The sequence below is a fragment of the Terrapene carolina genome, unplaced genomic scaffold, assembly GCF_002925995.2.
Source record: "Terrapene carolina triunguis isolate 2854851 unplaced genomic scaffold, T_m_triunguis-2.0 Scaffold714, whole genome shotgun sequence".
In the NCBI taxonomy this organism is placed as follows: Eukaryota; Metazoa; Chordata; order Testudines; family Emydidae; genus Terrapene; species Terrapene triunguis.
Window position 1 is genome coordinate 14,008,352 of NW_020665065.1, and position 22,695 is coordinate 14,031,046.

Sequence of the window (22,695 nt, forward strand, 5' to 3'; positions counted from 1 at the left end):
GAGCTGGCCAGCAAGCTGGGCCGCCGGCTGCAGCTCGAGGAGGAGGGCGGCGGGCCCGAGGGGCAGAACGGGGAGGCGGCGGAGCCCGAGCCCGACGGCCCGGAGCCCCTGGGCGGCGGCGCGGATGGCGAGCTGAGCGCCAAGCTGCAGCGGCGCACGGAGCTCAACCAGGGCGGCGGGGAGCTCTCGCCGGGCGGCGGCCGCAAGGTCTTCAATCCCTACACCGAGTTCCGCGAGTTCTCCCGCCGGCAGATCCGCGACATGGAGCGTCTCTTCCGGCAGTGAGTGCCCGGGCCGGGGGGGGCACGGGGGGTCCGGGGGGGGGGGGGGGGGGGGGGGGGGGCGGGGGGGGGGCAGGGGCCGGGCAGGGAGCGCCCGGGGCGCATGGCGGTCAGGGGCCATGTAAGGTGGTGCAGTGAGTGCCAGGGAAGAGGAGGACCGAGGAATTGAGCAGCTCCCCCGGGAGCCGGTGTTGGGGACCGGGAAAGTGACCCCTCTAAAGCCCGGGGGAGGGGGGGACCTTCGGTGCCGGGGGAGAAGGGGATCCCCCCCAACCACACACGACAGGGCATGGATGGAGCCACTTGCAAACACCGAGTACTGGGTGGAGATGGTGGAGATCCTCCTCCCCAGCCCTCCTTCCTCTGGGGAGAGACACTTGTTTTCCTGGTGGATCAAACTCTGGTTGGGGGGAATCCAGCCCCCTTCCTTCCCCTCCTGGGGAGCAAATCCACCCGCTTCCCCATCCTCATCGCCTGCCCCAGGTGAAGAACAAACTCTGTCTTGGGGGAGAATTTCCCCGGGACACTAATCTGCCCCGTGGGGCATCACTGACCTATGCACACAAGTGGGGTGGGAGGTTGTTCTGCTTGCTTCTGGCAGGCTTTGCGATCACAGCCATGTGACACTGGGGGGAGTAGGAATGGTTACATTAGGAGCATGAGGATTTCCCCCTTTCCTCCCCCAAAAGACTGCCAGACCTAGCTGCATTAGAGAGGCTGGGCTTTTGATTTAAAGCAGGGTGTGCAACGTGCCTGTGGATAGAAGAGGGAAACGATATCTGCACAAACTCCCCTCTCCTCTTAAGTGAGTCTGGCAAAGGTGTGAAGCCTCCAGACATCTACAGAAGAAGTTGACCCTGCACAAGAAGGACTAGTGGTGTGAGGGTGATTAGCATTTCTGCTGCATGCTGAGATAATACCCAGTGCTGCTTTTGTAATAGTTAAAGCTTAGGAAATCTTGTTCCTTTTTTTGTGGTGTGCGTGTGTGTGTAAGTTCTGCTTCCAGAATTGGAGATGACTTGCTCTCGTTTTGGGTTTAACAAGAAAATCCTTCTATCTCTTCCCAACAAACCAGGCCCTGCCTGTGGCGTTATGCTTTGCAGACATTGCTCATTTTAGTAGAGTTAGAGTATAAGAGGCAACTTTTAGAAAAACCTGACATGGCAATACATTTCACACATCAGAGCAACACTTCCTGCTCTATTAATTTCTGCTGTATTCCTCTTTTCGGTTGGTCTCCATTCAGTCCCTCCTGAGGCTCGCGCTCTGACAATTACTGTACTAGCATGCTTCAAATAAGTTATCACTAGTCACTAACAGCGACTATCAGAGAATAAACCTTAGAGTTGTAGAAATTTCTCATGGAAACTGAAAAGAAAAATAACTTTTGATCTTCTGGAAACATAAGAATTCTGCAGACTATGGGTTAAGTTACAAGCTGCAACATTAATAAGTAAAATAGACTGGATCTCCTCTGTAAAAACCGGTTTATATATAACTTGATGTTCAAACATTACCTTCTCAGGTTTCAGAGTGGTAGCCGTGTTAGTCTGTGTCAGCAAAAAGGAGGAGGAGTCCTTGTGGCACCTTAGAAACTAACAAATTTATTTGAGCATAAGTTTTCATGGGCTAAAACCCACTTCATCGGATGCCCACGAAAGCTTATGCTCAAATAAATTTGTTAGTCTCTAAGGTGCCACAAGTCCTCCTCGTTCTTATTACCTTCTCAGTGTAACAAGTTAAAATTCCGGGAATACAGATCACATTAATGGGCCGTGTAGTCTGGTATCCTGCCTCTGGCATTGGCCAGCACCAAATGCTTCAAAGCAAAGTGGAAAAATCCCATAATGCGCTTGGTCAATTGTGTAATGCTTCGAGGGCCCAATCTTGCACCACTGCTGGGAGTTTTACTATTGGCTTCAATAGGTAGGAACAGGGATGAAATAGGTGGAAAGGATGCTGCTCTGTGTATGTTACTACTATCAATATAAGGTCCTGTCATTGCTCTTTAAATCCTGACCTTTCCTGCTCAACTATTTTAAATTAGCATCCCGCTGAGACATGACATATGTTGTTAGCCATTTATTTAAACAGTGTTTAGCTTAATCAGTCTAGGAACAAATATTTAGAGAGTTTGAGTGTGTTAACTAGAAAGGCTGCACTAAAAAAACATAAGGCTGTTCAGGCCATTGGTCCATAAGCTCTTAATTGGGCTCCACACAGGAGTAAGTAGGTGAATTTTAATGGCCTGTGACATACAGAAGGTCAGAGGAGATGATCTAATGGTCCCTTCTGGCTTTAAACTCTGACACTGATTTAAAATAAATGCAGTGATGGAACGAAGTGAGATGTTATTGGGGAAAAAACACATTTCCTCATCTGTTACAAAATCTGAAATTATACTGGAAACGCTTTGTTTGACTAAGTAACTTTTCTCTATGATGGGCTTTTTTTTAATGTTTTTCTGCTTGGACATTAAAAATGGACTAGTTATACTTTTGTTTACAGTAAGTTCCTAGTCAATTTCACTTCCAGATGCTTTGCACTGTGATAGTTCTGCTGCATGGTTTTGGAATGTTTGTTTGGGGTTTGTTAATCTTTCTCTGCCAAAACTTACATTTTTCCTGGCTACAGAGATCTTAATTTTGGACCAGTTCTGACCTGTGTTTGTTCTTTTAAAATTGGAGTACAACCCACTGCTCAGGGATAGGCATTGTATGTTGCAGTCTAAAACGAGGAAATGCTGCATTGTTGGCCAAAAGCTGTGTCTGGCCGTATTCTGGCCCAGCTGTAACGCCTACTTCTGATTACAGAACTACAGAGTGAGCAGTTTCTACACACTCGACTCATTTGTTCTAATGTTACTTAGTTGAACACACTTCCGAGCATTTTGCTGCAGCATGAGGAGTGAGAGTCTGTGTGGGAGCTGTAAGGCTAGATTGCAGAGTAAAGCAAAGCAAATTGCATTCTTATGTATCAAGCCAGTGCAGCTGGCATAACTTGGAGAACTAGCAAAATCTAGAGAATTCCAAATCCCAAAACCACTGGCAAATCCAGGTAGCCAGAATACAAGTTCAAGTTACTTTCTGGATTTGCCTGTATTGTGTATATATTGATGAAAACTAGAACAGTGGCAATCCCTGTCAAAGTCTTGTGTTAGTTTCTCTGTATCTGACTTGTTTGCTGAAGATTTTCACATGGACATAGATGAATCTGCTGCTCCTCTTTTGCCACAGATGCCTTTTTCAGTGACAAGACTGCCCCTGTTCTGATTGTGTTAGATATTTGGTAGATAAACTATGAGGGTCTGTGGGAAGTTTTTCTCCATTGAGGCCTGAGATGTATACTCGCCCCATGGATCCTAGTGGAATCAAAGAGTCATAGAGTTCAAGATCAGAAGGGACAATCAGCTCATCTAGTCTTTCCTCCAGTATATTACAGGCCACCGACACCACCCAGCACCCTCCCACTAAACCCAAGCACCAGAGCCCACGGGAGACTAAACTGTTATATGTCACAGTTAGAGAACAGGAGGAAGCGAGGTGCACCAGTGCCCAAGGCCACCGCAGTGTTAGGGAAGTGATTAATCATAGCACGAGGCATTCAGTTTCTAAATGTGTGTTTGTATTAAGGTTTTCAGAGCTCACTTTTCATAATCATTGGGACAGTTCATGTGAGTAAGGGTTACCGGTCTGGGTCCTGAGATCTCCTAGCATTGCCCATGCATTTTGTAATTAGCTGCTCTGTAATCTACCTATGAGTGATCTCCCTTGTTCTTCATTTTTAAAACCTACTGAACGGACTGTTTCTCTCATTCTCTCTCCCTCCTCCTGCTTCCCTTTCAGGGTATTAACCCGAGATGTGATTCAGAGCTGGTCAAGGGAAAGTGTCTCGTTGACTTCCTTGGTCTTTGGATCAGGCCCTCAGACAGTGGCTTAGATGTCGCATTGAATTCAGCAAATTGCTACTTGCTCAGAACCAAATGAGATTTTAATCTCTTGTAGTGTAGCTGTGCCGGCCTGTGGCAGAGCTTGCAAAGCTCACGGGGGCGTGTGCGTGTGTGTGTGTGTGTGTGTAACAGAACCTAGATCAGTGTTTCTCAAACTGGGGCCACCGCTTGTTCAGGGAAAGCCCCTGGCGGGCCGGGCCGGTTTGGTTACCTGCCCCGTCCGCAGGTCCGGCCGATCGCAGCTCCCAGTGCCTGCGATTCGCTGCTCTGGGCCAATGGGAGCTGCTGGAAGCGGCGCAGGCTGAGGAACGTACTGGCCGCCACTTCCAGCAGCTCCCATTGGCCTGGAGCAGCGAACCGCGGCCAGTGGGAGCCGCGATCGGCCAGACTTGCGGACGGGGCAGGTAAACAAACCGGCCCGGCCCACCAGGGGCTTTCCTTACACAAGCAGCGGCCCCAGTTTGAGAAACACTGACCTACAGGACCCTGACTTTAACCTTCCCCCCACTTCCTAAGTCAGTTTAAGGCATTTTTGTAGATGTCCAGAAGGGAAAGTAACAATTAAAACACCTTGTAAAATGAAAAGGTTGCAGAAGTAATGCTCTGCCCATGAATTATCCCTCTGTTAAGTTCTGCTTCTCCCCTAATCTTGTAAAGAACAAAAGGGTTAGCCTTAAATTATTTCTCCTTCCTAGTCACCAGAACCACATAGGTAAAGATTAAAGTCAGTCCACCTCCAAAGCTGGGTTAGCTTGTTCCTGCTTTAGAGGTTTTACTTCTCTTCCTTCAGTGCTGTTTTTTTCTTGTTCTGCTTTTCTCCTCCTTTACAGGCTTGCAGGCTGTTCCTCTTCTACCCCCGTTGGCTTTCTTCTGAGTTGTGGGGTGTATTTTTGGTTCTGCATTTATTAGCTGCTGCTCAAAAGGCCACCTTGCTAGCAACATACTTGCGTTTAGTTCATTAAGTTGCAAATACCTTTAAACTTAATGTGAAATGAGCTCACTGCTTTCTGCAGTCTCTTGGGTGTGTGTGTTTCTCTCTGCTACAGCAATTAAGTATTTTTATAAGGAGACCATAGAACGAGAGGCTTAGAAAGACACAGGAAATACAGTCATCTGCTTCTATAGTCTAGGTCAGTCACATACTTAGTCATCTCTCTTCCCTGAAGTAGCTGTGGCAGAGATCTAATCAGTACTTGTTTGCCTACAGTATAATATATAATGTCAGACAAAATGCTGCTAGATGTGGCTGAATTCTGCGCTGTGCTCTCTTCCTGAAAGGAGATGGCAGATTGGGGGATACTTCTTCCTCAGAGAGAGAAACTGTCCATCCCCTCCTATCCAGCACCTCTGATTGCAGCCCCGTTACTTCCAAGAGTCTAGAATCTTGGAATCGGCCAGATTCCATCTACACAGGCTTTACGTCCCGACTTCTAAAAATCCTGCGTGGTTGGTGCCAGCAGAGAGAACCCGGTGCGACTGGGGTTAAACCAAGGCAAAGACAATGCTGTCTCTAACTAGGAGCCTGATTTTAACATAGTTCGGCCTTGTCCTCTTTGCCTGGCCAAATCCTTATTAGATCTGTTGGCGCCAAACTGGTAAACATAGCTGTTTTAAATTATGAAGGGTTCCTGGGACGGTCCTGTTTAATGAGGCAAAGAACTGGGGAAGACTTAAGTAAGGCAAGCAGGAAGAGCTCGCTAGCAAAGAATTTGAAGGGGCCGTTGACTGACCCTTCTGACACAGAAATGCTCTAATGATGCTTCTTTTGAGGTTGCTAATAATGGGGTCATTTACCACTTAGCCAGCGATTAGGAGCACAATTAAAGCCTGTCTCCAGGAGAGGTAATCCCCCTTTCCAAGTTAGGAAGCAGTGGGAATTTGCAACACTGCAATAATTCATCCACAGGGTGTATTTAATGTTACCCAGACAGAGGCTCTGTTGAAATGCTGCATTGAATTGACCCCACTGATTTGGGGAAGAGGAGGAACTGAGGACGGCGGGATTTTCAGCAAGAGAGTGGCTACCAGCCCTGGCTCGCAAAGCGTGAGTCGGGCTAGCGAGAGGGGAGATTTGCTCTATAGCCCAGGCTAACACACTGAAGTTAAAATGGATCCCTAGAATAACTTAAGGAAGGGGGAAATAGGGGCATGTGCTTAATTCAGGGTGCGATCTTCAAGGCAGGTGCTGAATTGGAGCTGCATTTGTTGCTCTTTGGTGAGAATCCAGTCTAGAGAGAAGCTGTTTTGTTTTGTTTTTCCTCCCAGGCTGGCTTTGTCATCAGCTACATGTTCAACCAAATGTATCCAGGCTTCCATGAGAACTTCCTTTCTTCTACTCTAGTAGGAGGGTCCACAGAGCATGTGGCGTGAGAGGTCAGAGAACTAGGGTGACCAGACAGCAAGTGTGAAAAATCGGGATGGGGGTGGGGGGTGATAGGCGCCTATATAAGAAAAAGACCCCAAAATCGGGACTGTCCCTATAAAATCGGGACATCGGGTCACCCTACCTGAGAGAACCATTGCTGCTACCAAAGCAAATTGCACCCCTGAGTCACAGGCTGGCTCAGTTCTAGGCTCTGCACTGTGAAAAGCCTCTGCTCCCCTCGCATGACAGCTTCAAAGCTGCTAGGCACGCCTTACTCGGCCCCAGCTCTAGCTGCGATTACAGCGACTGCTTGTTGCAGAGCCTAAACACAACTACTCCCCCCTGAGGGAAGAGAGTCTTGCTTGCGGTAACGAACAAGGTGGGACCAATCTGTGGTCTTTCCTGGTGGAAGAAAGGAAATGATCAGGTGGGCATGGGCGTGTTTTCCGGATCACCGGTGCTTTGCTGAGGGTGGCAAAGTGCCGGATTCCTGCAGCTGGACAGCGCCAAGAAGTCCCTCTGCCACTGAGCTCTGAGGGCAATGGGGGTGCTGACTGGCCCACATCTAAGAGCCCAATTTCCCTGCTGGGTGCTTAACACTAGGATCAGAGTCAGCAGCTGACGTGGCCCCAGGGCACTGCCCTCCAGCTCATCCTCGCTGGAGCTACTGTGGCAGGGAGGGGAGGGCGAGGCTGACTCCTCCCTGCGAGGGGAGGGTGAGGCTGACCCCTCCCTGCAAGGCGAGCCTGGCCTGGCCCTTTTAGGCATTCTTGGAGGAGCGAAGCCAAGGGATACATGTCTGTCTGGGAATCTCTTCGCTGTGCCCACCCTCTCCAACACACGAGTCACTGCAGCAGCTCGAGGATCCCAGCCATGTGGATCACTAATTCTCTAGGGGCTGCCTCAAGGAATTCTGAACAGAGGAATCAAATGGTTCTGTTCAGCGCCCTGCAGAGGAGAAGCCAGACCCTCTGCTGCCGCCTCTGGAGCCAGCACAACTGGCGGGTTCCTTGGGGGTGGGGACCTATCCCCCGGTCTGTGTGTCACGGGTCTGATTTCACTCCAGGACAGCCAGAGAGGCTAGAGACACGCCACGGGGATCTTCGGGCCTTCCCGTGCAGGGGAGAGAGTGTTCCACGCACAAGTGGTGAAGTCGTGAGTTACGCTAAGTTGTCCGTAATGAATAGAGCAGAGAGACGGCTGTCGGAGCAGCCCCACGCGCTCCTCTCTTCTGCTCAGTGTGGGGAACATTGTCCTCTGGCAGCGGACGGCACAAGCTGGGGCTGGATGAATGTTCTGCAGGCAAGATACTTGATGGGAGGCAGTCTGGAATGTTGGCCCACCGCCCGTTACTCACCATGCTAGCTCCCAAAGGTGTAAAATGACTAAGTCTTTGTTTGTGCTGCAAGGTAGCTCTCCACTTCGGCTAGCAGCATGGGTGTCAGGTATCGCGAACTGCCCCCCCCGCTGGCAGCCGGGACTCAAAAGCAGGTCTCTGCTCACACAGGATCAGACAAGGCACAGCCGAGACTTTCCATCCCCAAATTCCTAAGCACAATTATGAGAATTGCCTGGAGCGTTTTCAGATCTCGCTTTCAGGACCGGAAATTACCCTGATCCAAGGCCTTTGCTCTGTTAATCCCTGGGCCAGTGCCAGAAAGGCTCTGCTCGTCTGAGGGGCCAGGCAGAGATTTAAGGGACGCTTCCTGACGCGCTGTGTCTAACGGAGAGCGTTGGGTATCCCCGGGAAGCAGCGAGCTCCATCTTTCCAATGCTGTACGAGGCTTGTTTCCAACCCTGGCAAACTGGAAGATTAAACTCTTTCCCCGCCTCCCCCACCTGATATGTTTTGCGGCTCAGGAGCGGATTTACCATGAAATAAACCGTGCGGTGGCACGGGGCCCCCAACAACAGAGGGGCATCCCAAAATGCAGGACAAATACCTGACAACCTGCCCCCGAGTCCCGGCCGGCGGCGCAGCGGGCCTCAGGCAGGCAGGCTGCCTGCATGCCGTGGTCGGTGGTACCATGCTGCTCCCGGAAGTGGCTGGCTGCTGGCAAGTCTCTGCGCGCCCCTGGTGGGCGGGGAGGGGGAAGAGTCAGCTCCAAAGGTTGCCCTCGCCCCAGGCAATGCACGGAGACCTGCTGCTCCCCCTCCCCCCAAGGGGCATGCAGAGACGTGCCAGCAGCAGGGCTAAGGCAGCTCCCTGCCCACACTGCCTCCCTCCCTCCACGCTGCTTTGCTCCCGGAAGCAGCCAGCATGTCTCTGCGGCCCCTGAAGGGGTGGGGGGGATTCCGTGCGCTGCCCCTGCCCCAAGCGCCGACTCCGCAGCTCCCATTGGCCAGGAACTGCGGCCAATGGGAGCTGCGGGGGCGGCACCTGCGGGAGGCAGTGCACGGAGACCCCCCAACTCCCCCCACTTAGGAGTCGCTGACGGACGGTGTGTATGTCGGTTGCTTCGGGAGCTGTGCCGCCTGAGGTAAGCGCTGCCCCCCTCCCGCACCCCTCCCACAACCTGCACCCCACACCTAAACTTCCTCCTAGAGCCCTCACCCCCTCCCACACCCCAACCCCCTGCCCCAGCCCAGAGCCTGCCTCCAGCACTCAAACTTCCTCCCAGAGCCTGCCTCCTGCCCCCCAACCCCCTGCCCCAATCAAGGTACCTCACTTTATTTTCATTTACTTCCCATTACTTATAATACAGGAGGAGGCTAAAGAAAAAAAGAATGAAAAATGGTGGGGGGGAGATAAGAGACAATGTTATTTTTCTTGGCTGGCTCCCCAGGGGTGGGCCCCGAAAATGAAGCTGCACACAGGGCCCCACTAACTCTAAATCCGCCTGTTCCGGCTTCATTTTTGTAGACCGGACATTGACCTGCTGGTTCTACAAACCCAACCCTTTGTACCATCTTGAAGCAAGTGGGGCTGCCATTCAGCTGGAGTTCAGTACTTCTGAAATCGGGGCTCCCCGCTCCAGATCATTGAATTACCCACTCGAATGGTGAGCCAGGAATTCCTGAGTTCTGAGCTCCGCTTTCTGACCACGGGCTTCTCCCCATCTATAAACCTGTAAGAATATCTTCCTGTCCCAGAAGGGTGTTGGGAGGATGTCTGCAAAGGGCTTTGAAGATGGAAAAATGCTAAGTAAGAAAGAGAACCGCTGAGGGGGAACTATCAAGCAGTGCTGGGAGACCTGTGCTAGGTGCAGCGATCGTCCAGATCAAACCTATAAATCGTCCTTCTGAACAATTCAGCTCAAGGAGATGGAGAAATTCCTGCCTGATGTTGCTGGGATCTACTCTGTCAGACACCAGGTGTTTAGTGAAATGTGCCTGGGATGTGTTAATGACTTACGAGGAGAGGCTGAGGGAACTGGGCTAGTTTAGTCTGCAGAAGAGAAGAGAAGAGTGAGGGGGGGGAATATGTTAACAGCCTTCAACTACGTGAAGGGGGGTTCCAAAGAGGATGGAGCTCGGCTGTTCTCCGTGGTGGCAGATGACAGAACAAGGAGTAATGGTCTCAAGTTGCAGTGGGGAAGATCTAGGTTGGATATTAGGAAACACTATTCCACTAGGAGGATGGTGAAGCACTGGAATGGGTTACCTAGGGAGGTGGTGGAATCTCCATCCTTAGAGGTTTTTAAGGCCCGGCTTGACAAAGCCCTGGCTGGGATATAGTTGGGGTTGGTCCTGCTTTGAGCAGGGGGTTGGACTAGATGACCTCCTGAGGCTGAGGTTGAAGGGGGATTATCAAGGCACAGGTCTCAAACCAATCTTCCATGCTTGGTAGCGGTGGCAAGATTTACCTGGAAAAGCTCCTCTTGTACTGCAACAAATTGTTTAGCTGAAGTGGTGCACGCTTCACTGGGGAGAAAAGCATCTGGAGTATTCATTTCAGAAATAACACAAAGTGTCATTCGAAAAGCATCCACTCCCCCCTGCAGGGAGCCTTTTAGTGGGGCTGGTAATGCTTAGTGCAAGTGCATTCTAAGCCCCGAGAGCGGTGAGCAAATGGAGCGCTTGGATGTGTCCTGGAGGGCTCGAATACCATTGCAAACCAATCTCATTTAAGTCAAAAGTAAAACTAGATGCTATAAAAAGACACTCTCGGGTGCCTTTAGTGGTCTCACGCATGCCTCCGGTGGTTTTGAAACACACCCAAAGCCATCTTGAGTAAGCCACCAAAGCACGGCCGGTCTCATCTTAATGCTTGCTATAAACGTTCAGCACAACCATGTTCTGTGATGGGATTTATGGGGCATGTTCACCATGAACCTTGACTATTATTATAGTGGGATATCAGCGTCCTTATGGGGAACCCTTGATGTCCTTATGGGGAAACCCTGGGCCAGGACACAGTGGATCATAAGCAACACTGGTACCAGTAATTGCAGCCACGGAGCTCTTGCAGCGTGAATTGGGGGCCTGCATCTGAGGATGATAAAACTTCATGTCTCTCTATGCACTCCTTAGTTACAGAGAATGCCTAGCCAGAGATGAAACTAAGAGAGGAGACTGAGGGTGTTTTGAGGTCCATTGGTACATGCCTGGTGATGAGATTCGATACTAGGTCCTTCCAGCCACATCCTGGCTATCTACGTTCTGGCTACTATTTTTAAATACATGCTGATTCATTGACCTGGGAGACTTTAGAGGAACCCGATCTTCATCTAAAACCTCACAATATCATAAGCCTCTAGGGAGGTGTGTGGTTTCCACTGTTCATTTCTTTAACAGGAAGGTTTTATACCCCTCACCAGGAAGATCATCTGCACACTGAGGGGGTGAAGAGGCTTTCCTAGAATGTGCAGATTCTTAATTGCTTTTCCTCCCGTCCCGGTAGCTAATTTCATATCTGAATGTGCCGTCTCTTCTTCAGAGTGGGAAACAAAATTCCTGCTCCTGAGAGTACTCAACTTGGAGTGCAGCCGCCAAGCTCCATAAAGATGTCTCTGTAACAGGCTGAAGCCACCAGCTGGAGATCTGTAAGACACCTCTTACAGCTGGGCTCTGCATGTCTGATATTCCCAGTTCAGCTGCCAGGCCTGGAGGCTGGTGCCAATTCTCTCTCCCTCTCTTCCCGCAAGCCGTTTAAGAGCCATTGCTTGATACAGAGTGTTCTGAGACTGCCAAAGTGCTGCCATTCCATCTATTTAGCTAAATCTGTTCAGTTTAACAAAGAGAAGGTTAAAAAGGTGACTTGATAACAGGCTATAAATCTCTGCGTGGGGAACAAATATTTAATAATGGGCTCTTAAATCAAGCAGAGAAAGGGTTAACGCATAATCCCATGGCTGGACGTTGAAGCTAGACAAATTCAGACCGGAAATAAGGCATATATTTTTGACAGTGAGGATAATTAACCAAGGCTCATGGTGGATTCTCCATCACTGACCATTTTAAAATCACGATGGGGTGTTTTTCTAAAAACTCTGCTCTAGGAATGATCGTGGGGCCGTTCCCTGCCCTGTGCTATATGGGAGGTCAGACTGGATGATCAGTGGTCCCTTCTGGCCTTGGAACCTCTGCTGAAGGAGGTGATGGCACATTACCCGAACTTCTGCTCACTTTCTAGGGCTGCCCCGAGTCTTGTCTTAGAGTGACTGCTGTAGTAAGTTCTGGTTTTGTTTATGCTCCCTGTACAATTTTTGGAACAATAAGTAGAAGAAATATTTTAATGGTGCAAAAACCCCCACAGCCAACTCTGTAATTTCCTCCTTTGTTTGCTTTGTCCTTGTCTGTTTGCAAGCCATTGCACTCTGTACAATCAGTAGCGTGGTGTTGAAATGCATCCTGTTTTTGCTTCCTGCCTTGCCCCATTCGGGCTGGCATGTCCCCGTGCTCTTTCCGCACCCACACAGAGTCTGGTCTTTGTCCTTAGCATGGCGTTCTTTGTGGACATTGTGATAAGCTCCGGCTATTGCCTGGATCGGAGGCTGGAAAGCAAACAGACTCACCCACTAAGTAGAATGGAAGGGCTGAGCTGTACCTTAACTCTTATTTGTACTCAGTGACAACAGGCTGCATAGTGCATGGGGGTAGGCCATTAAGAGACAAAGGCAGATCTATGGTTTTAAGCACTTATTTTATTCTGGGCTGCAAACTTCCTGCTGTGGTATTCGCCTGGTCGGCTTTTGTACAGTGGGGAAATTGTACCATTGGGCAGTAAATCAGCTTCCTAAGCAGGATCTGAATGTCAATAACTGTAGCTGCTTTTACCGTGTGTGTGTGTTGTGTTGCTGGAGAGGGAACTGAAAGTTAGAGCTTCAGGGTCCTGAGCAGGAAGGGGATTGCATTTACTGGGTGAGTCGTTCAATCCCAGGCCAGGGGCTCTAGGCAAAGGTCTTCGATTCACTCTCTGCCAGCTGGAATGAAGCTCTGCGGAGTTACGTTTCTTTTTTGATTGAGAACTAGCCGTTCAGGAGGGGCTGTAGTAGGGTGACCAGATAGCAAGTGTAAAAAACCGGGACAAGGGGTGGGGGGGTAATAGGTGCCTATATAAGAAAAAGCCCCCAAAATCGGGACTGACCCTATAAAATCGGGACATCTGGTCACCCTAGGCTGTAGTGAAGCATCAGAGGGTCAGTACTATCTCTGTGCATCACTTCTGCTGGTCTCCTATACGGAGGTAGATTTCACTCTTCATATGTTATATATGCCCCTCCTGCTTGGCCCTGTGGGGAGAGGAAGGTAAATGTCACCCATAATTTGTGATCATGTCTCCCTCTAGAGGCTGCTGCCCACAGAGGATGACAGCTAAGACTTTAGCTAAGCTAACATTTAGCTTTACTGGGAGAGGCCTGATCATTTGATACTGAAGTCCCCGAGTTCCACTGACTCCATGGTATTTGATGAATCCACGGTGTAGAGAGATGGTACAGATGGGCTTGCAAAGGCAGCACTGATGGGGAGTATAGGACAGGGCCTTCTAGAAGAATGCTGATAAGACAGAGGCAAATTCACAGGATCTGAAATAGCTACTTCTGAAGGGAAGCTGGTGTCTGTAGTTATTGTTTCTGTCTCTTAGGTATGACGCGGGGAAAGATGGCTTCATTGACCTGATGGAATTGAAGCTAATGATGGAAAAACTAGGAGCATCACAAACGCACCTTGGGCTGAAAAATATGATCAAAGAAGTAGACGAAGATTTTGACGGCAAACTTAGCTTCCGGGAGGTAAGGTCTTCTCTAGTGAGCAGTATCAGGGCGAGTGCTCCAGGACAGTACGCCCATCCTGGTTTGTGTGCCCGATCCATGGAAGCACCTGATCCTCTCCGGGGACACTGAGATTTTTAGATGTTTCTCTTCTCTGGCAGGGCAGGACAACTGCTCCTTCACTCGCTCCATGGTGATCTTTGTACCCTCGGTTACAGTGTATAGCTAATCACGCTGCATGTGCCTCCGAGCCCTCCACCACTGAATATCTGTGCTATGCGCATTCAGCAAGACTGGCTCTTGCCCTAGAAAGTAGCTCGCTAAAAGCACTTCTGATGTGTCTAGGCTCCTGTAGAAGGATGTAGATATCATGGTGATGGGTGTGTTAGAAATGCTTGAGAGGGCTAGACTGGGTCAGCTTGGAGTCCGTTTCCAGATCCACCAGCCTGTTTCTCCTGCCACAGCCCTAAGGGAATGGCCTCCCAGTCGAAGGCAGGAGAATTCAACACGTGCCCCGTATAAATGTCTATAGCAGCTGTGTCCTGGGGAGACGCTTGTGCTTAAATGCCAGAGAAACTGCATTCAGGCGGTGTCACAGCTGGCAACTTCAACCTGGAGGCCACAACGCTGGGCTGTGATTGATATAATTTTAACCGTTTAACCGGTTAATTTTTTAACCGATATTCACATCCCTAATTCTGCTATTGCCTTGATGCTTCTGTGCCCTTCCTTTCCCCCCTCTACTTATGCCTTTGCCTATGCTGCCCATCTCGCCTACAAAATCCTCCTTCCCCCTTTGCATCACACATCCTCGCTGTCCTCATTTCAGACCCCCTCTCGACACTCTGGCCTAGCATCCGGCTGGCACCGATCTCTGCTCTGGAGCTTGTCTAGGATAATATAAGAAACCGTTAAACCTGCTCTCCCCAGAATGTCTTCCCCTCTGGACGCCCCACCCAGGGGAGGATCACTATGTCGGTTAGATTGTAAGCTCCTGGCCGGCATTAATATATTCTTCCGCCTATGAAGCACTGTGCACTCTTGCCGGGCTATATGAATGCGGGGTAAGTCTAACGGGCCAGTTGTGTTTAGGTTGCTGCATTCCTGCAGATCTCTCGGTCTCTCCAGCCTTGAGTCTCAGCCTCAGGGTAGGACCCTCATGCGGACACGCAGCCCCTTGCATTTAAAAGTCTTCTTTCCTTGCGGGAGATTTCCAGGGAGTTACGCTGACTGCACGGAGACCCTGGCGCTCGCTCGGGATAGCATCGCTCTAAACGTGCTTCCTGTGGGAGACGGGCTGCTTCCCGCCATAAACAGCGTCCGTGCCAAAGCACTCCGCTCTTGGGGCGTCTTAGTGAAGCCTCTGCAGATCAGATGAGATCCCCTTCCACAAAGGGAAGTGAGGCGTGAGTGCATTACTTTGCCTGGCTGCTAATGGGGTTATGCGCTGTCGAGGCACTTGCCAGGGCCTTCATTCTCTGTGAGGGACATGGCTGCATGCAAGCCTGAGCACCTGGCATTCATGCTGGCTTGCTCTGTGCAGTTATCTTGGCACTTGCCCTTAAAATACTAATGAGCAGATGTGCAGCAGACATGTGATACAGCTCCGTATCATTCACAAGATGAATATTCATGGTGTTTGGTCCTACAGTCGCTAAATAAGATGGTAATGCTGCCCAATGACCTCATTTTCAGTGTCTAACCTGTCAGCTTCCCGTCTTTCCTGGTTACACGGCAATCTCCTACCATGTGCTCTTGTGCTTGATACAACTGACCCTGAACGTTTTGTATCCGGCCAGGCCCAGTGGCCAAGACACTGGACCAAGACTGAGGAGACCTGGAGTCTCCCAGCTCTGCCACTGCTGGCTTGTGACGCCTTGGGAAAGTCACTTCAGCTTTTCCTTCTCCTCTTCGGCGGTGGAGATTGTGTACGTTCTTCAGGGCAGAGACTGTCCTATGTGTCTGCACAGCGCCTAGCGCAGTGGGGCCCTGATCTTGGTCAGTAATAAATAACACGGGGCAGCAAGTCTGTCTTCTCAAGATTATTCTCTTAGGTCCTCCAGCCTAGTTCCACTTACCACAATGTTGTGCCTCTTCCCTCTGACAGTTTCTCCTGATTTTCCGCAAAGCCGCGGCGGGCGAATTGCAGGAAGACAGCGGGCTTCACGCCTTAGCGCGGCTCTCGGAGATCGACGTCTCCACGGAGGGCGTGAAAGGAGCCAAAAGCTTCTTCGAGGCCAAAGTAAGGGGGAAAAAAATACAACTTGAAGTCATTTTAGTGCAGCTAGGAGGGGGATGGGGGAATACATGATGTCGGGGAGGGGAGCGGGAACATGAGGGCGTGTTCCATTATCACAAGGTAAAGGGTGGGCAGGTAACGTGTGTGCCAGGACTGGTAGATGGTTTTGACCATAGTGCCCAGTGTTCAGATGTCTTATATAACCAGTGTGTGTCACACTACGGTTTACAGAAAGCCACTCTAGAGCCAGACGACCCCCCCCCCCCCCCCCACACACACCCCTGTTGCCGTGCGTTTCCTATGTGAGCCAACGGCAGCTGCGTGCCCCCGAGGGTAGAGCTTGGCTTGCAGCCTGCGGCATCTGCTCTTCCTTGCGAGGCTGCTGAATCACAACTGGGACAGCAGAGGTGCCGCGGCCCAGCACGTGCTGTTGGTTCGCACGTGACGAGGTTGGATTGTGATCTGTAGCTGAGTAGTGCCCAAAGGGCCGGCTAGAAGCCTCGCTGTTAGGGCCTGATCCCCAACCCACTGAAGTCAGTGGAAAGTTTCCCTTAGACTCCGCTGGGCTTTGGCTCACGCTCTTTGTGAGAGATCCTGCTGCCAAAGGCCTTGAGGGGTTGGCTCTTCTGACTCCCTTGCCAAATGCGATTGAACTTCCAGGTCCAAGCTATTAACGAGGCCAGCCGCTTCGAAGAGGAGATCAAAGCTGAGCAGGAGGAGAAGAAGAAGCAGGCGGAGGAGATGAAACAGAGGAAAGCCGCTTTTAAGGAACTACAGTCCGCCTTCAAGCAATGATCCGAGGGCGGGCGGGGGGCGGGCGGCAGCCCTGGAAAGGACTTCCACGGTACAGAGTGCCAAGGAGGTGCTGAGCAAACCGCTGGCTGGGAAACGTCCGGAATGATTTGTGTAAGTGATGGTTGAATGGACCAATTTCTAAAGAACATTTTTGTCTGTGAATCCAGAGTTGTTGGGCCACCTTCAGGGACGGTTTTGTTTATCATCCTGTTTGCTTGCACTGTAAGTAGGGCAAGTGAAGACTTGGTGAGCCGTTTCTCGTTGGTCTGTTAGCTGTTCTGTGATGATGTGCGTCTGCAGGTGTAACTCTGCTTTTAAAAACAAAAAACAAAAAAAAAAACCTTTCCATGTGCTCTGAACTCATGTGTGTTCTCTAGCTGTGAACCATTTTGTAAACCAAACCGTATGATAAGCACTGTGGCTATGCCCCCGGCACTGAATGTACTGGACTCTGGATTAGCATTTCCTGCTCGTGCAGAAGTGCCTCAGGCGGCTGTGAGTGTGCGTAGTCTTCTGGAAACATTCTACACTTAATGCTTTAAATCAGTCCCTTTAAAGGCCCGTAGCTGAAACCCTTCCAAGAATCATCTGTGGGAAAGCCCGCGTTAAGGCAGCATGGGTCAGTCAACTGAACGTGGGGTGAGGAGCTGGGGACGCTGAGTTCTAATCCTGGCACTGATTCACTGTGTGGCCTTGGATGTATTGTTTAAAACATTTTGTGCCCATACAATGAGGACAAGGCCACTTCCCTTCACCGGGGGCGGGGATGAGAAGGTGGATTTTGAGCAGGGCCGGCCTGCCTCTCTGTGAGATGCTAAGCACCAGAGACTGGTCCTAAATGGTTACACAATTTTTTACAATCTGGACAGTTCCCTGAGCTGCCTTTGATGGCAGTGGGAGTTAAGGACTCACAGCACCTCCAGGAGTCGCTTGGCACATTGCTGACTTGAGACCCAAGCTCTGCCTCTCTCTGCATTCCCGCTTGATAAACGCTTAGTACCGAGGTGTTAAGGGAAAAACCACAGCCTAGTTCTGGAAGATGCAGCTAGCACTGGCATAATCCTGTGTATGTCACCTCAGTTGGTTTGTAGACACGGTTCCCTGTGCAGAAAGAGCCAGGGTGGGAGAATGAATGCAGGGGATGTCTCAGTATCAGGCCTAAACATGTTCCTCACCTGCAAAAAATGAGGGGAAAGCCACAGGCCTGCTGGGGAAACTTGCTGAATACAGCTACGGCTCTTTAACAACCAGTAAACATTCAGGCTGGAAAATCACCTCTCTGAAAAGTGCTTTTTATATGTCTTTTGCATGCACTGTGATTTTTAAAAGAAAGGGACAAACTCTAATCACCGTTGTTCGGTCCTTTCAGGTTTTGTAACGAAACCATACACCTAACTAATGTGTCTAACTGCATTTATGACGAGGTCAACTGGAATACACAGAAACCTCCATTGCACTAAGTGGTGTTTGTAATGAAAACCAATAGAATTGTTTTATGCCTGCCTGTAAGCATGGAAAGCCCTAACTAACCCTTAACGTCGTCATTCAGATGAGGAAGTGAAGTGTGAGAACAGAAGACTTGACATTTAAGTGTTGATGTTTACTGCAAAAAATGTTTAAAAAATCCATGCCACTGGTATGCAAAATTCAGATTGTCATATTCATTATGAAAAATTAATTGCTTGATTGCTTTTAGACTAACCCGGTATTTTGGTAAAAGATTTTAAGAAGAAACCCATTGGTGGATTTAGAGGCTTTATTATTTTTCATATGGTTATCTGCTAAAAGATTATATTCGTTTCTTCCATTCTCGTACTGCTTTTCTTTAGCAAATGTTTATACAGATGAATTTAAAAGTTGTTGCTTTTTTTTTCAAAAGCTACTTCCATTCAGTGGTACGATTATTTTTTTTAACTAAACTAAAATAAAAACTATATTTCTTACGCATGTGTGTGGCTGATGCCTGGTCAATTTCAAATGCAAAGGGATTTATTATTATTATTCTCTGCCTGGGCATGAGTTAGGCATCGAATCGCTCAGCGATGTCAGGACTTTGGCGGCTGCAGCAGCAGAAACATAGGAGTCTAGGGGACTTCACCGGTGGAAACTTGAGCATCTCCAGAGCAGTGGTTTTGTGAATGGCAGTGATGCCTACGTGTTGGATTTAGGTGCTTGACTGCCACCTTAAGCACCTAAGTCCCACTTGGGAATCTAGCCTTAGGTAGCCCCTCTGCTGAGGTCAAGAGAAGTTTAGTTCCATTCAGTCTAATAATGGTTCCGGTGTCACTACCAACATAGGGGTTGTCACTGTTAATAGTTGGCTCATAGGATTATACAGCTTTGTTGCAAGTGAACGTGTGTAGCTCCCGAGCTGTGCACTCTCCCTAGGTTCAGTTTGAAATTGAGCATGACACTGAAGTGGCGAAGAGCAATACAGGTCTGTCGCGTCTTACGCGCATTTAACATGCGCGAATTCAGCTTTACGCGGTCAGCAAAAACAAAACAAAAAAAGAGAAAAATAACAATTTAAATACTCTTCCTGTAGTGCGGGCGATTCCGCCTGCCATTACACTCAATGTAATTTTGACTATACGCGGTTTTTGCTTTACGCGCTGACTGCGGAACGTAACCCCAGCGTAAGATGAGACAGACCTGTATACTTTTCCCCTCTACGTTGCTGACAGCAAATATTACTCAAAAATATTTCTGGTCACTATCCCTTAAAATGGAAACAGTGCAGAAGATGCACCTGCAGTATTGTACAGCCAACCACTATGTTAGCAATACAGAAATCCCTGCAAAAATAACCTGACCGTTTAATTGAGAATTAAATCACACTGCCACCTAGCGTGTAGAATTGCAATAGGCAATTTTGTTCACTGTTTTTTTCCTGGTTCTGCTTAAACCAGTGACACCCAAGGTTTTTCATAGTGACAACCACATCTCAAACCCATGGACACCTCTTCTCCCATATCACCAGCTACTCTCTGCAGACCAGTTTGGGAACCACTGATTGAGACCCATAGCCTAGACTAGAAAATGGAGAGAAGTTTTAGGATTAAATTCTGCTCTTAGAGAGACACTGAAACCAACAGGAGTTTGTATGTGTTTCTGAGAGTGGGATATGATTCTTATGACATCATCTTGCCCATAGATTAGCAGCCTAACCTTCCGGGGAGCTGTACCAAGCTGTATGGAACTCTGAGGGAGGAGCACAAGTTGCAGGAGAAGTTTGGAGGAGGGACCAGGAAGCTAGTCTGTGTGCACATGGCTGGAATGCTGGCTACAGCACTTCTGTCAGCAGTTTTAATTTTACAAGCATGGAGTCCACCTGTTGCCACTCAGCATGTGGTGGTACAGGAAACAATAACTAGGAGACCTGGGAAGAAATTCAGAAGATATACACTCAGGCTGAAGATAAGGAAAATTGTCCGGCTGGTGGATCTTCGATCGTGTAACAGCTTCAAGGTAAGTAATGGAAACTTCATTACTGGGGCCACTTAAAAATGGACTGGACAAAGCCGGGGATCCCCTAGTGCTCCCTTAAAGGGGTTGGGGGCCTGGTGCAGGAAAGGCTGAGACGCACTGAGCTAGAGAACAAGGTAGGTAACTACCCTGTGCAGCCCCCTAGGCGATGGACTAGCTGATATATTTCCATCTCGCATGTCTGCGTCCATGCTTGACCTTAGAAATTGACCCAGTGGAATTCTGGCCAAAGAAGAGCTTTTCCACTGGATCATTTTAGATTCTGGATCTAGGTTCCTAAGTAAATGGATTCTTAACACTTATTCCCTAATCCTCCTGCTAGTGACTCATTGATCCAGAATGGAGGCTGTTGCCCTGGGGAGCCCTAGATGAAATTTTCCTGAGCCCAAACCCTACTTTCATACCAGCAACCCCCTAGAAAGCAAAATCTCCATGTGGCTGTGGATTTGTCCTGGATAGCTAAATCACAGCGGCTATTTATTCTCCTGCGCTCGACCCTGGGGAATGGGAAGGAGGAAATGGCGCCAACATCCGTTAAGAAATGTTTTCTAAAACGTAATGAAATGAGCAAGTTGCCCATGAAAATCCCCTGCGGCTGCCAAGCCAAACCTCCCAGCTTCCTCTGGCGGGTAAGATTTTCAGAGAAGCCTAAAGGAAATTAGTCACTCAGCGCCAGCTGAAAATCTATGAGTATTGGGTACCTGTCTCCCCTAGAAAAAGAGATGGAGAAGAAAGCCGGGCTAAAGCAGAAGGGAAACAGGGAAATAGAAGGGGGCGAGGGAGACTTGGGAGAGAGGTTGAGCTGGCGTACGAGCTGTGGGGAAAAGGGAGTTGGGAGGCCACAGCAGTGGGGAAACTAGATACGAGGAGATGCATGAGCCGGGTGGAGATACAAAGTGCTCTGCAAGGTGGATCCAAGCTGGGGCAATTCAGTAGAGACCAATGGGGGTGATGCTGGCTATGACCATGCTAGGTTTATTTGTGCTGGTGACAGTTTTACTACCCAGTCCAGCCATCTTCTCTCCACAGTCTGATAAAGTGCAGCCCGTGCTGGTGCAATCCGTATGATGCCCAGTACCGGCTTTACAATGGCACCAGTGGAGCCGGGGCACCGGGCCCACGATCAGAAGAGGCCCTGGTGCCCAGACTGTGGCCACACCCCTTGCTCCACCTGTGCTCTGCCCTGAGGCCACTTCCCCACTCGGCCTCTCCTGCCCCCCGACGCCACACCCCTGGCTCGCTCCTCTCTGCCCCCTAGCCCGTGCGAGTGGTGGGCCGGGCCTCTGGGGGAAGAGGCGAAGCAGGGGCAGGGCCTCGGGGTGAAGCGGGGGAGCGTGGCCACGGTTCAGGCGCCAGGGCCCACAAAAGGTTCATCCAGCCCTGATGGTACCATGAAGTTTTAGAAGCAGCCAGCAAGCCCCATATTAAGCAGCCCATCTAAGCCAGCAGGAGTGAGTGATGTTCTGTACCAGCCTCCGACCCTGGTTGCAGTGCCAGCAGTCTGGGGCTAGAGGTCGCTCCGGGCTGCTTTTGAAAGCCAAGGGCGTTCAGTGAGGCTGCAGGTTTTGCAGCCACAAAACTGACAATAGCGTATAAAGGGGAGGAGAGCAAACAGGCAGGCTGCAAAGACACCCGCGGGGCCCCCCCCATGCCACCCCATTGCTCAGGTTCCTATTATAAGTAGCTATGCAAGAGCTGTAAGAACTAAATTAATAGATTTTTAAGGTCAGATGGGACCATTATGCTCACCTAAGCTGACCTCCTGCCTAACACAGGCTGACGCTGACCTGGACCTATAACTTCTGTTGGCATTCGAGCACAACTACACGGTAAGGGGTGCCAAAACCATTTCCCACACGGCATCAACTGTTGCGTTGGCGTCTACAAAGCATGCCAGGGACGGTTTGCATGGGACTCTATGGGGAACGCTATAGGAAAGGAAGTTCCATTGCATTTTAATGCCAGTCAGTCCGCGGGCTGCAAGGCGTTTGTGCCCTCACATGGCGTTAGAACGCAGCACTTAGCCTCGCATCCTGCTGGAGGCGCATGTTTTTATGTCTATGACTATGAGGTTTGGCAGTAAAATTTGCTGCATCTGGGGCACCCAAGTTGACGCTTTGCCACCAGTGAGGGCTCCGGGGGAGCTGAGCAGCTGGTTACACAGTTTTCATGACACAGCTGAAAAATGGGTCCCTGAATATTTGCGTATTTGTCTTTCTGTGAAACACCTGTTAGCAAACCTCCTCGCTCTCAGGGGCCTTCCAGCCAGAAGCTAAGCTACCAGGGAAAGTTCTGCAGGGAAAGTTTCTTCGTTAAGTTGGGAAAACTTTCTCAAGGTTCCCACCTACCCCAGCACGGCCTGTTTCTGGGCTGCCTGGGAATTGGCAATCCCCTCAAGACTGGCTAGTACATACGAATGGCCATAC

At 49.8% G+C, this 22,695-nt stretch overlaps 1 protein-coding gene across 1 annotated transcript in view; it reads left to right on the forward strand.

Annotated features, from left to right (window-relative positions):
* EFHD2 (EF-hand domain family member D2) overlaps positions 1-18,296 on the forward strand; it is a 24,499-nt gene extending 6,203 nt beyond the window's left edge. Inside the window, exons 2-5 of the mRNA XM_024208372.3 lie at positions 4-281; positions 13,623-13,770; positions 15,857-15,991; positions 16,649-18,296. Of these exons, the coding sequence (XP_024064140.3) occupies positions 4-281; positions 13,623-13,770; positions 15,857-15,991; positions 16,649-16,783 (696 nt within the window). The 3' untranslated portion in view covers positions 16,784-18,296. The remainder of the gene's footprint in view (positions 1-3; positions 282-13,622; positions 13,771-15,856; positions 15,992-16,648) is intronic.
* The last annotated feature ends 4,399 nt before the right edge of the window (positions 18,297-22,695 follow it).